Raw genomic sequence first — 16940 nt, 5'->3', positions numbered from 1 at the left:
TCTGTGATGTACCAGGCAGTGCTAGGTGTTTTTCTTTTTTAATCCAAATGACAAGACAAGGCAGGCATTTTACCTCCACTTTATACTTAAAGAAATGAGATCCCAGAATAGAGCACCTGTCTGAGATAACCCAACTAGAGAATGATGGGCTGATTGGCTCTAAAATCAATCTCTTTCCCCTATACCACAATACTTCGTTCCCAGATAAATATAACTAAACTGTAGAGCAATGGTTCCCAACTTAGGCTGCATATTAGAATCACCTTGAGAAAAAGTCCAGTTATTTGCATTTTTTAAAGGTCCCCAAGTAATTCGGATACATAAAGTGAAAACCACTGACTTAAGGTCATCGTTAACACAAATAATTAGACTGTATAATAAAATAGTTTAAACAAAATGTGTAGAACTGTTTAGCACTATAGAAATGGTCTGTAGAAATTCTGAGTTACTGAGTCTACTTTTTTTTTTTTTTTGGCTGTGTTGGGTCTTCGCTGCTGAGCAGGGGCTTTCTCTAGTTGCGGCGAGCAAGGCCTACTCTTCGTTGAGGTGCACAGGCTTCTCACTGTGGTGGCTTGTCTTGTTGCGGAGCACTGGCTCTAGATGTGCGGGCTTCAGTAGTTGTGGCACGCAGGCTTAGTAGTTGTGGCTTGCAGGCTCTAGAGCTCAGGCTCAGTAGTTGTGGTGCATGGGCTTAGTTGCTCTGCGGCATGTGGGATCTTCCCAGACCGGGGCTCGAACCCAGGTCCCCTGCATCGGCAGGCAGATTCTCAACCACTGCGCCACCAGGGAAGCCCCCCCTGAGTCTACTTTTAATAAATTTCCTCTCTCTTGCCTCACTGTCAAGATGTCAGTACGTTATTAATTACTGTCATCAGTGTGCCCGCATCTAATGACCATCACACCCCTCCCACTACCACCATTCTAACTTGCTATTATTTGCTGTGTCCTGAGACCAGAGAGAACCGAGCTAATTACAACAGTATGCACAAGTACACAGTACTATATTTAAAATGGATAGGGACTTCCCTGGTGGCATAGTGGTTAAGAATCCGCCTGCCAATGCGGGGGACATGGGTTCGAGCCCTGGTCTGGGAGAATCCCACATGCCGCGGAGCGACTAAGCCCATGCGCCACAACTACTGAGCCTGCGCTCTAGAGCCTGTGAGCCACAACCACTGAGGCCGTGTGTCACAACTACTGAAGCCTGCGCACCCTAGAGCCCGTGCTCTACAACAAGAGAAGCCACCGCAATGAGAAGCCTGCGCACCACAACAAAGAGTAGCCCCCGCTCCCCGCAACTAGAGAAAGTCCACGTGCGGCAACAAAGACCCAACGCAGCCAAAAATAAATAAATTAAATAAATAAATAAAATAAAATGGATAACCAACAAGGACCTACTATACAGCACAAGAAACTCTGCTCAATATTATGTAACAACCTAAATGGGGCAAGAGTTTGAAAAAGAATAGATATATGTATATGAATAACTGAATCGCTTTGCTGTACACCTGAGATTAACACAACATTGTTAACAGACTACACTCCAATATAAAATAAAAAGTTGAAAAAAACAGTATGTAAAACAAAAGTAAACAGCCTCTATGTGAGAGCCTTTCTTATCAGTATAGTACATAAGCTCTTAGTACATGAACGCAGTGATATCAAAATTGGTTACTCATGAGCCTCTTCTTATTAAGTTCTGATTCTTAACTTTATTCCTCATTCTTGACTATGTACAGTTCCTGATTCTTTATTCCTGATTCTACATAGTTATACTTAAACTACTATCTCATCAGGAAACAATTATTCCTTCACATCTGCCTCTCTACCTAGATTATTAACTGCATGAGTTCAGGGGCCACGTTTTATTCATCTTCGTACCCTAGCGCCTAGCACAGTCACACACACAGCAAGCTCTCAACAGATGTTTGCTTCCTAAATGACTCATGTAGGCAGCCATGAGTGAAGTTTAAGGACACATGGTAATTTGTGGCCATATGCACATAACATTTCATTAAAGAACAAGGAGCTCTAGGCTATATGGCTGCTGGCTGCTCAGCCAAAGCATTACAGGGTGTGAGGATTTTGTTAAGCTCATTACACAGGCACAGTCTGTGTGTTCCTTAGCTCTGTGGCTAACTTGTTTCAATTAATTCAGCATAAGTATTTATTGAATCTGGCCACCTGCGTTTAGTGGTAGATAAGAACTATCAGATCACTCTACCTCCCAGTATCCCTCAGATGCATTTACTTCTCTTCATCATCATTGCTGCCACCCAAGTCTAGGCCACCATCATCTCTCTACTGGAGGATTCCAATTCATTCTCTACCATGCCATCAAAATGACCTTTCTGTAAAAAGCATTTCTGATCATATCACTCTTCAAAGCCTTTCAAAGTCTTCCCTCTGCCCTTAAGTCTAAACCCCCTAAAATGGCTTAATAGGCCCAGCCTGATCTACCTCTCCAGCTATATAGATCACCACTCACTGCCTAGCAGTCTTTACTCTAGCCATATTATCCTACATAGAATTCCATAATTAGACCATGCTATGTTCCGGTAAGAAACTGTGCTCAGGTATGTCAAGAAAATCTCAATAAGCATTTAAAAAACTCAAATTATGGGCTCAGTTTTCCAAAGCTACAGGCTTCTTAAGACCAACTGTTGACAACTCTAGTCATCTATCTAAATAAGTGTTCCCTCTTCGAAAAGGAAGAAAGAAAAATACAAAGGAATAGTGCTGCTAGATGAGAAAAGTTTGAAAATATAAACTTCTTGAGAAAAAGTACCAAGTCTCCATGCCCTAGTTCCTATCACCCAGCACATAGTAGCTGCTAAATAAATGTTTGTTGAATGAATGAATGAATGAATGACCAAAGTGAATAGGAAATGAGAAATTCTGGGGACAGAACAACCCAGAAATATTAAGGGGAGGAGGTATGTGTCCCAATTCTGACCAAAAAGATTTAAGGAAAGGGTTGCTAGAGGTTTCCAGGAAGGGTCTTCACTCTTATAAGAAAGCATGCAAGACCCATTTCTCTCCTGCAGGACATGAGTGAGGATGCAGGTAGCCCTGGCTGCTATTATGCAACCATTTAGTAAGCTGACAAAATGGGCAACTGAGACAGAGACTCCCATCCTGACAGCCAATGTTGAACTTGTGGTCCCTCTATCCCTGGACTTCTTGTTATGTGAGCCAATAAACTTTGTTATTATTTAAGTTGGTCTGACTGTTACTTGCAGCCCAAAGCCTCCTAACTGATACTTTCTGGGAAGCAATAAAGAGAAAATTATGTTGAAGATGATAAACACATGTCATCATTTCATTCTGTAGCCTAATCAGAAACTAACCTTTAAAAAATAGCAACTTCTATGCAACTGGCAAGGCATTAAAACTATATCAAATAATTCAAATATATTTTCTGTGAAAAAAGGTATTCAGTTCACACTGAACTAACAGGAGAGTAGACTCTACAGAAGAAAATACTAATGAACCGGAAGGCACGGCAATATATTAATAAAATATCCAGAAAAAACAGAGAGAAAAAAGACTGAAAAAAAAAAGAAATGAATAGAGCATCAGTGGGCTGTAAGAAAACGTCACACGGCTCAGTATGTTACTGGAGACACCAAAGGAAAAGTGGGAGAGGATAGAAAAATATTTGAAGAAATAATGGTTAAAATTTTTCCAAATTTGATGAAAAATTACAATCCATAGATCCAAGAATCAACAAATCACAAACATAAGAATCATGAAGAGGGAATTCCCTGGTGGTCCAGTGGTTAAGGCTTTGCCTTCCAATGCAGGGGGTGTGGGTTCGATCCCTGGTCTGGGAGCTAAGGTCCCACATGCCTCAGGGCCAAAAAACCAAAATATAAAACAGAAACGATATTGTAACAAATTCAATAAAGACTTTAAAAATGGTTCACATCAAAAAAATCTTTAGGGCTTCCCTGGTGGCGCGGTGGTTAAGAATCTGCCTGCCAGTGTAGGGGACATGGGTTTGAGCACTGGTCCAGGAAGACTCCACATGCCATGGAGCAACTAAGTCTGTGTGTCACAACTACTGAACCTGCACTCTGGAGCCCGTGAGCCACAACTACTGAGCCCACATGCCACAACTACTGAAGCCCATGCGCCTAGAGCCCATGTTCCACAACAAGACAAGCCACTGCAATGAGAAGCCTGTGCACCCCAATGAAGAGTAGCCCCCACTCGCCACAACCAGAGAAAAGCCTGTGCGCAGCAACGAAGACCCAACACAACCAAAAATAAAATAAAATAAATAAATTTTAAAAAATAAAAATTATTTTTTAAAAAATCTTTAAAAAAAGAAAAAAGAATCATGAAGAAAACTACACCAAGGCACATCATAATCGAATTGTTTAAAACCAGTGATAAAGAGAAAACCTTAAAAGCAGCCAGAGGAAGACATATCATGTACAGAGAGAACAAAGATAAAAATGACAGCGGACTTCTCCTAAGACAAGCCAGGAGACAGTGAAGCATCATCTATAAAGTAATGAAAGACGAAAACGATCAACCTAGAGTTCCATACTCAGTGAACATTTCTTTTAAAGGGAAAACAAAATAAAGACTTTTCCAGTCACATAAAAGTTTAAAGAATTCACCAACCACAAACTCACACTACTAGAAATGTTATAGGAAGACCTTTAGGCAAAAGGAAAATGATACCAGATGGAAATATGAAATCTACACAAAGGAATGAAGAAGCCCAGAAATGGTAAATATACAAGTCTTTTTTCTTATTTTTAAAAACCTCTTTAAAAAATAACTGAATGCTTAAAGCAAAAATAACAACACATGGTGGAGCTTATAACATATGTAGAAGTAAAAGATATGACAACAATAGCACCAAGGCCAAGGGGAAAGAGAGGAATGAAAGTACACTGTTGTTAGGTTCTTACACTGTGTGTGAAGAGGTATAATATTACTTGAAGTAATAAGTTAAAGATGTATACTCTAAACCCTAAAGCAACCACTGAAAAAATAAAAACAGAGTTATATCTAATAAGCCAAGAAAGGGGCTAAAATGGAATCATAAAAAATGTACTCAATTCAAAAGAAGGGAAAAAAAGAGGAAAGACAAACAAAGAACAGATGTGACAAGCAGAAAACAAATAGCAAGACAGATTAAAATCTAAACAATTGATAAATGTAAATAGCCTGAAGGGCCCAAATAAAAGGCAGACATTGCCAGATTGGGTAGAAAGAAAGACTCAACTAAATTCTGCCTACAAGAAGCTCACTTTAAACATAAAGACACAAATAGGCTAAAACTAAAAGAATGGAAAAACATCTATCATGCTAACACTGACACAAGAAAGCTGAAGTTGCTATTGATATATTAATACCAGACTAGTAGATTTCAGAGCAAAGAATATAGTCAAAGATAGAGAGTCATTTAATAATGATAAAAGGGTCAATTCATCAAGAGTACATAACAATCCTAAACATTTATGCACCCAGTAAGTCAGCCCACCAAGACAAAAAAACAGAAAGATGTCTTTCATGGTTAAAATGCAGCAACAGCATTCCTGAATCAAAACTGAACATTGCCTAAATGGGGCTTAAGATCTTCTTTATGTAATAAGTGGCATGCAGTTTTACTAATAAAAGTGCGGTATTCCCCAAAAGAGTCAAAGGTGGTAGTGTGTTAAACAGCTTATCAAAATATTTATGACTTCAACACCAAAGCCAATCGAAGTGATGTAAAGCTGACTCACCTTTCATATTGCCTGTCTCGTGGTAATGAAGCACCCCAATGTCTAAAGTCCATGATTAACATAAGCAAAAGGAGACAGGATATGAAGAAGAGTCCTAGGAATGCCACCCGCTGCCGGGGAAATGGGCTCACTGTGGGCACAGTGAAGTACCAAGAGGCTGGGCAGAGGTAGGAAAAACTGATCCTGAAATGAGACAAACATTAGTAAGAAAAGTCTCTACAATCCAGTGCTAAAAAATGGTTTTTAAGCTGAATTAAAGCGCTTCCTGATAAAGGCAAAAAATTTATGCCCCCAGAAGTCTAAATGTTCATTTAGTCTCGAATTTTAGAAAAGGACATATATAGTTCATGGAGCTTCTACTATATAAATAAAAAAAGGCTTCTCCGCTCTTTTTTCAGAGTGCACTTTGGGATTGCAGTTCAAAGAACCAACTTCATGTTAATGAAAAGATCACCAGTCTCCCTGTGCAATCTCATAACGCTGAAGAATCAGAGCACTTGTAGTATTCCCATCAAGAATGCTGTCAAAAAAACTGGATAGTCAGAAAATTTATTCAACTGATTTTTAAAAATATTTTAATACGTAACATACGCACACAATAAAAAAAAATCAAACAGTTTAAAGGATATATAGTGGAAAGTGAGTCTTGTGCCTTAACCCCATCATTTCCCTCTCAGAGGCAACCACTGTTACCCAGGGATATTCTTGTATACACAAGCATAAATACATACCATATAGGTAATATATCTGTGTGTGTGTCTGTGTGTGTGTCTCCATTCCTTTGGTTTTACACCGTACCTACTGCTCTGCATCTTTCTCCACTTACTCTATTTGACAACTGTCTCATTTGGTACCTGTTGCTCCACAGATCCACATTAATCTTTTCTGAAAGCTTCAGAGTGTTATAATGTATGGATAAGCATACTCAACTGTCAAGTTCACTTTCCCTAGTAATTCAGAAGGACCTCGGTCTGTTTTCAAAGTTCATTAAAAAAATTTTTTTTGTTTTGTTTTTGTTTTTTGGGTTTTTTTTAACCTCCTCAAGGGGTACCTAGCTTCACTCAAGTGGAAACTTGAAAGAACATTACAATCTAGCACTTACCAGAGCTGAGCAAGCACTCACTCTATCACCCCGGGGGCTCTGAGCTGTAAGGTATTGTTGAATCTGCCTTCAAAAGAATGCAGCTTTGATCTTTGCATCCATCTGACCAGGCTGCGAAGTCCATATGCAGCCCTAGAGCAAACCTCACTCCTAACAGTCTCCCAGCCACCCCCCCACCGAGCTCCCAGCTGAGGATAAAGTCTGCAACCTTACCTAGCCATGGGTTCCCTTCAGTGGTCTCAAGGCCTGTCACCTCCTTTTCCTTTTGCCTTGAGAAGGTGGTCTTCTCGTCCCAGTCATCTCCGAAGTCTGCAGTCTGGAAAGAGCTGGTTGGGGTTCCGGCTCACCTCCAGCAGTACCCACGAGACTAGACCCCATACCCCACCACGAGAAGCTCATGGCGTCCACCCACTCCCCAGGCTCCCACTCCAGATCCGTATGCTCTTGTTCCTGGGGCTCAGTGGACCCTACCCAGGCTCCCTGGGTGCGGGGTATTCTAGAGGGCCAGCGACATCCTCGAGGAACCCGCGGTCCGCCCCTCCCGGCCCCGCAGCCCTCCCGAGCTCACACTCACGGGTCGAGCGGCCCGCCGGCTCCCTCAGCTCCGCTCTGCTAGGTCCGGAGATGCTCCCCGCGGCCTCTAACCGAGCCGGAAGGAGGCCTGGGCCGCCGGCGGCGCCACGTCCCCAAGGAAACCGCAGGGAGCCAATGACTGACAGGGGACCCGCGGAGAGGGGCCCGCCTTCCGCCCAGCTGGGGCCGCGGGCGAACCAGCTCCGTCGGCCGCACGTCGGTCCGCCAGGGTGGCCAGTCCCCTAGAGCGCTAGGCCTTAATGCCCGCCCCGGGATTTCGAGCGCGTCCAATCCGGAAGGGCGTCGTGCGGGGCTCCGCCTGATGGGGCCGGCTGTGGCTCACAGGTGAGCAGTACGGAGCGGCGTCCAGGTACTTTGCGGCTGCTACCCTCTCGGTGGCGCTAGTTCTCTGCTGGCTGTTTTCTCTGCGGTCGTTTTCAGGACGGAGCGGCTCGGGTGCGTGGGTCTCGGGGTGTTCGCGACACAAGTGCATCCCTTGCCTAAAGCCAGTCGAAGGTTTTGTGTCCACAAATCCTGCCCTGCAGAATGGCAGTTCTCCCACCACAAACCTTCCCTACAGCCTCCCAAACAGATGCCCCGGATCCACTGTGTTGTCCCATGAGACAAAAACACAAGTTGGGGGGTAATGACGACTACACCGCAGCGCTTATATCCATTCATTCAACATTCATTTAATGTCTACTGTGAGCCAAACATTAAGAGCGGCTGTGTCCCTGCCCTCCCGGACCTTAACGGTGATACACAAAAGGTAATGTTTCCTGAATGTTGTTTTTGTACCTTGCTTACACCAGCCCCTTCTCTCATGTCCAGGCGGGAGCCGCTTGGACAGGGTGAAATCCAAGTCCTTACAAACTTGGCACACACATGGCCGTCCACGACCTGCCCATGCAGCATCTGCTGCTGCTCCGCACCTCCCTTATCATGCTCCAGCAACGCACCTCTGTGGTTTCTGCCCTCTTGGGCTTTGCTCGCACTCTGACTTCTCCACCCCTCCCCTCCACCTGCCTTAAGTATCCTTCCCTGCCTCTTTACCGGGTCAACTCGTCCTCAACCCTTACCACTCGATTTAAGGGTCACTTCCCCTAAAAGCCTTACTTGATCTACACCTCCTTTGTATGTTGTTTCACTTACCACATTGAATTACAATTATATTTACGTATCTGTCTATCCCAGTAGACAGAATATCCTTGAGGGCAAGGACTATCTGCTTGCATAGCAATGTTGGGTACTGCCTGGCACATAAAATACAACTAATATATTTTAAATATGTGAATGAATGACTGTGGAAATAAATGAAGACCACCCAAATGAGAACAAAGAGGCTATTTATTCTATGCCTGCTATAACAGGGCAGTCAACCGCTATCACTTGGCATCTGGCAGAGAATCAAAGGCTGTCAAGGGAGTGGGGAAGTTTAAGGTGGAAAAACAAAAAGGGAAGATTTCATGTATGCACCAAATGGCATGGGGAAGCTGGAGGCAGGCTAACTAGAAGCCAGGCATCTAATGTGATTGTTTTGGGGGAGCATATTTGACCTTCACCAGTTGGTCCTGAGTTGGAAGGGCAGGGGCAAAAATTAGGGAAGCTGACAGTTATTGACCAGTCATGAGGGTTCTGGGCTGATTGCTGCAGAGGCTGTGGGTCAGTTTTAATTGTCATATACGGTCTGGCCATTATCCAGTTTGCATATTCAGTCTCTCATGACTGTTTCTTTTTTCCTCCATTACCCTCCCAATCTTGTTGGGTTTCCTAGGTTGCTTTTCTCCTTCAATTCTCAATTTTCTTTTTGTCCCTCAGTCCCTACTCTGCTTCAAGTGTTATATTTTATCCAGGCCCCAGAAACCACATCGAGTATAATAGTTGCATAAATTTAGGATTAACCACAAAAAATTACAAAATACCAGGTGATTTTATTCTAGAGCCCAGTTCAGTGCCTGGAACAAGGTAGACATAGGAAAAGCTCAACAAATGTTTTGGCTTTGTTTTTTTTTTTTTAATTCTTGAAGTTGCCTGCCAACTGTGCAGTTCTAAATCTAATCTATGTATATTTCAAACTCCAGTGTTCCACTAAATGAGTGTTTTTGAGTGGAAATAAAATTCCTATTTATGTTTTAAATAGTACTTGTTTCATATGGTTTATGAACTATATTAACTTAGAACTTGAAGGTGCATTGAAACATCTAATTTATATTTTGTAACTACTGTTATAAAACAGAAAAGAAACCTACATTTTAATCCCAACACTTTCTCATTATACCTTCTTTGTCCATCTGGTTTGGACAATAATTACTTCAATCACTCCATATGCTCTCAGGCATGGTAAAGCCTGCAGTGCTTATCTGATTAACAGCCTACAGGGCTAAGTTCTGAGGTTTCCAGTTAGGAGGCCAAAAAAAATGGGTTGAGATCATTTCTCCATCTCATTTGCTGTAATTCAACATGTTGAAACAAATTACAGAAATCCATATTTCAAAACAGGTTTTTAACTGCTTTTTAAAGGCTTGTCTACAATTACATTTGCAATTTTCTCAAGGCATCCTTGACTCTACCCACCCTGAGCAAAATCAGTCAAACCAGTCCCACACTAGGTGTCCATTGTCTGCATCGCTTTATTTCTCCTCATCAATTCTCCTTCATTCCACACTCCATCCTGCCCTAACCTCTAATGGAATTTAATGTGGTCTTTGCTCTCCCCTCCAAGTTTACTGATCTCTCTTCATGTGTCCTGTAGGTACCTCACTGTCGAAGACCAAATTCACTGTCTCTCCATTCTCACCTTATCCACCCAAACCTCCTCCATGCATATTCCCAACTTTGACAAAATACCCTGTGATTCACCCAAGCAGGTTTCTGCAAGTTATTTTTTTTTTAATTTTTTTAATAGATCTTTATTGGAGTATAATTACTTCACAATACTGTGTTAGTTTTTGTTGTACAGCAAAGTAAATCAGCCATATGCATACATATATCCCCATATCCCCTCCTTCTTGACCCTCCCTCCCACCCTCCCTATCCCACCCCTCTAGGTCGTTGCAAAGCACCAAGCTGATCTCCCTGTGCTATGCTGTGGCTTCCCACTAGCTAACTATTTTACATTTGGTAGTGTATATATGTCAATGCTACTCTCACTTTGCCCCAGCTCCCCGCTCCCCGCCACAGTGTCCTCAAGTCCATTCTCTATGTCTACATCTTTATTCCTGCCCTGCCACTAGGTTCATCAGTACCATTTTTTATTTTTCAGATTCCACAAATATGCGTTAGCATACGGTATTTGTTTTGCTTTCTGACTTCACTCTGTATGACAGACTCTAGGTCCATCCACCTCACTACGAATAACTCAATTTCGTTTTTTTTTTTTTTGCGGTACGCGGGCCTCTCACTATTGTGGCCTCTCCCGTTGTGGAGCACAGGCTCCGGACGCGCAGGCTCAGTGGCCATGGCTCACAGGCCCAGCCGCTCCGCAGCATGTGGGATCTTCCCGGACCAGGGCATGAACCCGTGTCCCCTGCAACGGCAGGCGGACTCTCAACCACTGCGCCACCAGGGAAGCCCCAATTTCGTTTCTTTTTATGGCTCAGTAATACTCCATTGTATATATGTGCCACATCTTCTTTATTCATTCATCTGTTGATGGACATTTAGGTTGGTTCCATGTCCTGGCTATTGTAAACAGTGCTGCAATGAGCATTGTGGTACATGTGTCTTTTTGAATTATGGTTTTCTCAGGGTATATGCCCAGTAGTGGGATTGCTGGGTCATATGGTAGTTCTATTTTTAGTTTTTTAAGGAACCTCCATACTGTTCTCCATAGTGGCTGTATCAACTTACATTTCCACCAACAGTGCAGGAGGGTTCCCTTATCACCACACCCTTTCCAACACTGTTTCTAGATTTTTTGATAATGGCCATTCTGACCGGCGTGAGGTGATACCTCATTGTAGTTTTGATTCTAATAGTGATGTTGAGCATCTTTTCATGTGTCTCTTGGCCATCTGTATGTCTTCTTTGGTGAAATGTCTATTTAGGTCTTCTACCCATTTTTTAACTGGATTGTTTGTTTTTTTTGATATTGAGCTCCATGAGCTGTTTGTATATTTTGGAGATTAATCCTTTGTCCGTTGTTTCATTTGCAAATATTTTCTCCCATTCTGAGGGTTGTCTTTTCATCTTGTTTATGGTTTCCTTTGCTGTGCAAAAGCTTTTCAGTTTAATTAGGTCCCATTTGTTTACTTTTGTTTTTATTTTCATTACTCTAGGAGGTAGGTCAAAAAAGATCTTGCTGTGGTTTATGTCAAAGAGTGTTTTTCCTATGTTTTCCTCTAAGAGTTTTAGAGTGTCTGGTCTTACATTTAGGTCAATCCATTTGGAGTTTATTTTTGTGTATGGTGTTAGGTAGTGTTCTAATTTCATTCTTTGACATGTAGCTGTCTAGTTTACATGCAAGTCATTCTTGAATCTATCCCTTCTACTTCCTTCTCCTATTCCAATTAGTCACTAGGTGTTCTTAATTCAAATGCCTAAAATCCTCTCTAATATCTTCTGATGAAATCTTCTAACTGGTGGCCCTACCTCCAGACCCATGCCCCTCTTGAGTACCCCTCTATTCTGACATAGTGAAATATAATCATGCTATTTCCTGTTTTAAAATCTTCTGTGGTTTCCCGTCCCAGTGGGAGATAGTTCAAATTCCTTGGCATGGTGTGGCAGATTCTGCTGACTGCCTAGCCAAAACGCCAACGATCTCTCTTCCACCTTGTTAACAGAATCCCAATTTTATTCTAGTAACCACACTGCTATGCTTCACCATGTGCTTCAAGGGTGCTAGCTCCCACCTCAGCCCTAGGGAGTAAACTGTGACTGGTCTATATCAATCATGGTGGCCTATTCCCTTACCAAATACTGAGCCTGGGCATATGATGCAATTCTAGCCAATGATACTAAAGGGAAGTCAGCTGTTGGGAGGAATGGGAGGAGGAGGGAAGACATTTCTGGGAAAGGCTTTCTCCATCTTAAAAGGAGTATGTCAATCAAAAGTTTACATAATGAGAGAGAAGAAAAGGCCCCTTTTCTACCTCCAGAAGTAATCTTAAGGGTACCTGGAGCTGCTTTAGTCATCTTACAACCACGGGGGTAGGGTTGGGGTGGGGGATAGGGGACAAGCCTGGGAATAACAGAATAGAAATATGGAAAAAACCTGGGTCCTTGATAACATCATTAAGCTGTGAAGGTAACCAACATGGGAGCAGCCCTACTTACGGACTTATTATTTGAGATACTAAATTCATTATTGTTCTTATTTTTAAGTCAGTTGAATCAGGGGATTCTGTTAGCTTTGGTCTCCTAACTGATATATGTGGCTTACAATGCCTGATATGATCTAGCCCCCAACATCAACCAAGCTCCTCAACAGGTATTCTCATGCACAACCCTGACATATTTACAGGTCTCAGAATTATGCCTTTTCTTACCTCTGAGCCCTTGTACTTGTTATTACTTCTGCTTAAATGACTTTCTTTCACTTCTCTACCAAATGAACTCCTACTTATCCTTCCAAACTCAGCTCAAATGTCACCTTCTCTCTATGAGCTCCCCCAGTCAGCTTAGGTGCTTCCTCTCTGCTCTTGTAGCACTTTGCTCACGCATTCTTCTATTAGGGCAAGAATACTTGTTCTAAAAGCTGGCAGCTGTTTGAGTGGACCTGGTACCAGCTGGCCAGGTAGGAAGACAGAATATCTAGGTTTTGGACCGTAATGGGTATGTTTGGTCAGGGAGAGTGGGATCCCCTGGGCTTAGTCTAGATGGGAGAGGTTTAGACCAAGAAGACTTCAATTACTCTCCAAATAAAATACAGGAATTTTGAGCATTCCCTCTAGAAACTAGGTTCAGGGAGCTCTGGTAAAGGAAAAAACAAATGAGATAAAAGAAAGATGAGGGACCTCTGCAAGATGGTGACAGTTGGGACTGGAGAGAAGAGCACATGAGAGAGTCCCTGTATTCTTTGTCTATAGTTGCATAACAAATTATTATCTCTCCCAGTTTTCGTGGGTCAGGAATTTAGGAGCAGCTTGGCTCAGTGTCTCTCATGAGGTTGCAATCGAGATGTCAGCTGGGGGACTTCCCTGGTGGCACAGTGGTTGAAAATCCACCTACCAATGCAGGGGACATGGGTTTGATCCCCGGTCCAGGAAGATCCCACATGCCTCAGGGCAGCTAAGCCTGTATGCCACACGACTGAGCCTGCGCTCTATAGCTCCTGCTCCACAACAAGAGAAGCCACTGCAACGAGAAGCCCGCACACCACAACGAAGAGTAGCCCCAGCTTGCCGCAACTAGAGAAAGCCCACGCGCAGCAACGAAGACCCAACACAACCAAAAAAATAAATACATGAATTTTTAAAAATAAAAATAAATATTAAAAAAAAATGTCAGCTGGGGGGATTTCCCTGGTGGCACAGTGGATAAGACTCCATGCTCCCAATGCAGGGGCCCTGGGTTCGATCCCTGGTCAGGGAACTAGATCCCACATGCATGCCACAGCTAAGAGTTCACATGCCTCAACTAAGATCTGGTGCAACCAAATAAACATTAAAAAAAAAAAAAGATGTCAGCTGGGGTTCTAGTCATCTAACATCTTAACTGGCACTAAAGTATGCACTGCTAAGTGATGGCTGGCAAGTTGATGCTGTCTATTGGTGGGAGGCCTCTGTGCCTTCTCATGTGGGACTTTTCCAGGGATCCTTGAGTGTCTTCATGACGTGGAAGCTGGCTTCTCCCAGAGTGATCTGAGAGAGAGGGAGAGTGTGAGTGCCAGGTAGAAGCTTTATTCTTTTTTTTTTTTTTTTTTTTTTTTTTTTTTGCGGTACGCGGGCCTCTCACTGCTGTGGCCTATCCTGTAGCAGAGCACAGGCTCCGGACGCGCAGGCTCAGCGGCCATGGCTCACGGGACCAGCCGCTCCGTGGCATGTGGGATCTTCCCGGACCAGGGCACGAACCCGTGTCCCCTGCATCGGCAGGTGGACTCTCAACCACTGCACCACCAGGGAAGCCCAGAAGCTTTATTCTTTTGATGACCTAGCCTCAGAAGCCATGTCTTCACTTATGCCACATATTATTTGTTAAAAGCGAGTCACTAACTCTCAGTCCACATTCAAGGGTAGGGCAATTAGGCTCCACTTTTTGTATAAATGTTTGTTTTTTTTTTTTTTTAATTTTATTTATTTATGGCTGTGTTGGGTCTTCGTTTCTGTGCGAGGGCTTTCTCTAGTTGTGGCAAGTGTGGGCCACTCTTCATCACAGTGCACGGGCCTCTCACTATCGCGGCCTCTCTTGTTGCGGAGCACAGGCTCCAGATGTGCAGGCTCAGTAATTGTGGCTCACGGGCCTAGTTGCTCTGTGGTATGTGGGATCTTCCCAGACCAGGGCTCGAACCCGTGTCCCCTGCATTGGTAGGCAGATTCTCAACCACTGCGCCACCAGGGAAGCCCTCCACTTTTTGAAGAGAGAAGTATCAAACAATTTGCAGACATATTTTAAAATCACTAGTCCCCAAGACACGGTGGTCAGGGAAATTTCAGGTAATAGCATTGACATCCAGGGTTCAAGTTTGAATTCTGCGCTATGCTATAATCCTCTCCATGACCCTAAACCTTCAGTAAAAGTCTGATAACACTACTGCCATGTGTCGGAGTATCTTGAGAAATGATGGCATAGCAGTGCAAAAAAGATGACAGCAACTGTAGGAAGTGAATTAACAAGTAGGATGATTGAAAATTTGACAAACGCAGGAAATCAATGCCATAGGTCATTTAGAGAAATGAAAGGCCACTCTTCAGAGATTCCAGCTGGGGAGGTGGGGTGCAGTATGGCAAAGTTTAAAATTCCCATAGTACTTGGGACGAAGGCATGGGGAAGATATTGATCCCTTTCTCTTGGCATCCATTCCGATTTTGAGTGTGGGCACCTTCCCCAGGCATAGGCCGTGTGTACTTGAGGATTCTTTCACCCTGGCTCTAGGAGTGGAACACGCAAGCCAGGTCTAAGGTATTGGGCAAAATCCTATCCCTTGGCCACAGCTGTGTTTTCAGGAGTGGGCATATAGTCCAATTCCAGATAAAGAGACATATTTGCTGGGGCAAATAAAACGTTTATTCGCTTTTCTTACGGAGTGTAGTGAGGGAGCCTCTCTCTCTCTCTGTCTCTGTCTGTCTGTCTCTCTCTCTTTCCCCTCCTTCCTAAATTCTTGATGACATGGTTAAGTTACTGAGTCAAATGAAACCTGAATTCCATTGTATCTCTGGATAGCCAATTATTTGAGCTAATAAATATCCTTTATTAAGTCAGTGTGAAGTGGGTACTATTCTTTCAATTTTTTGTATGTTTGACAATTTTCACAATTAAAATATAGGGAAAAAACTACATTAGATACCATTTTTTCAGCTCCCAACCTGGCAAAGATTAAAATGTTTGATGACACACTATGGTAGTAAAGGAGTAAGAAACACTCCATTCTTCCAGATGCTCAGGCCCAAAATCTTGGAGTTGCCCTAACCCTTCTCTTGCTCCCATACCCACTCCCCACCCTCCATCAAGACCATGAGCAAAGCCCATTAGCGCTACCTTAAGAATGCATCCAAAAGCCAGCCATTTCTCACTAACCTCATTGCTGCCACACTGGTCTAAACTACTACCATTTTTTTTTTAACATCTTTATTGGAGCATAATTGCTTTACATTGCTGTGTTAGTTTCTGCTGTATAACAACGTGAATCAGCTTTATGTATACCTATATCCCCATATCTCCTCTCTCTTGCGTCTCCCTCCTACACTCCCTATCCCACCTCTCTAGGTGGTCACAAAGCACCAAGCTGATCTCCCTGTGCTATGCGGCTGCTTCCCACTAGCTATCTATTTTACATCTAGTAGTGTATATATGTCCATGCCACTCTCTCACTTCATCCCAGCTTACCCTTCCCCCTCCCCATGTCCTCAAATCCATTCTCTACGCCTGTGTCTTTATTCCTGTCCTGCACCTAGGTTCATCACTACTATTTTTTTTTTTAGATTCCGTAAATATGCATTAGCATACGGCATTTGTTTTTCTCCTTCTGCCTTACTTCACTCTGTACGACAGACTCTAGGTCCATCCACCTCACTACAAATAACTCAATTTCGTTTCGTTTTATGGCTGAATAATATTCCAACGTATATATGTGCCACATCTTCTTTATCCGTTTCTCTGTTGATGGACACTTAGGTTCGTTCCATGTCCTGGCTATTGTAAATAGTGCTGCAATGAACATTGTGGAACATGTCTCTTTTTTAATTATGGTTTTCTTACTGTATATGCCCAGTAGTGGGATTGCTGGGTCATATGGTAGTTCTATTTTTAGTTTTTTAAGGAACCTCCATACTGTTCTCCATAGTGGCTGTATCAATTTACACTCGCACCAATAGTGCAAGAGGGTTCCCTTTTCTCCACACCCTCTCCAGCATTTATTG

General features: G+C 43.0%; 1 protein-coding gene across 5 annotated transcripts in view; it reads right to left on the bottom strand.

Moving 5' to 3' along the window:
- ENTPD7 (ectonucleoside triphosphate diphosphohydrolase 7) overlaps positions 1–7566 on the bottom strand; it is a 40858-nt gene extending 33292 nt beyond the window's left edge. Inside the window, exons 1-4 of one of the 5 annotated variants that reach the window (XM_032607918.1) lie at positions 7424–7550; positions 7063–7165; positions 6850–6981; positions 5748–5930 (exon numbers count right to left, since the gene is read on the bottom strand). In XM_032607918.1, the coding sequence (XP_032463809.1) occupies positions 5748–5809 (62 nt within the window). In that variant the 5' untranslated portion in view covers positions 5810–5930; positions 6850–6981; positions 7063–7165; positions 7424–7550. Of the gene's footprint in view, positions 1–5747; positions 5931–6849; positions 6982–7062; positions 7176–7417 lie in introns of all 5 variants that reach the window. The other 4 variants (XM_032607915.1, XM_032607919.1, XM_032607916.1 and 1 more) reach the window with 4 other exon arrangements.
- Positions 7567–16940: the final 9374 nt, after the last annotated feature.

Source organism: Phocoena sinus, chromosome 16 (genome assembly GCF_008692025.1).
Source record: "Phocoena sinus isolate mPhoSin1 chromosome 16, mPhoSin1.pri, whole genome shotgun sequence".
Classification (NCBI taxonomy): Eukaryota; Metazoa; Chordata; class Mammalia; order Artiodactyla; family Phocoenidae; genus Phocoena; species Phocoena sinus.
This window is presented reverse-complemented; position numbering and strand designations above follow the sequence as displayed.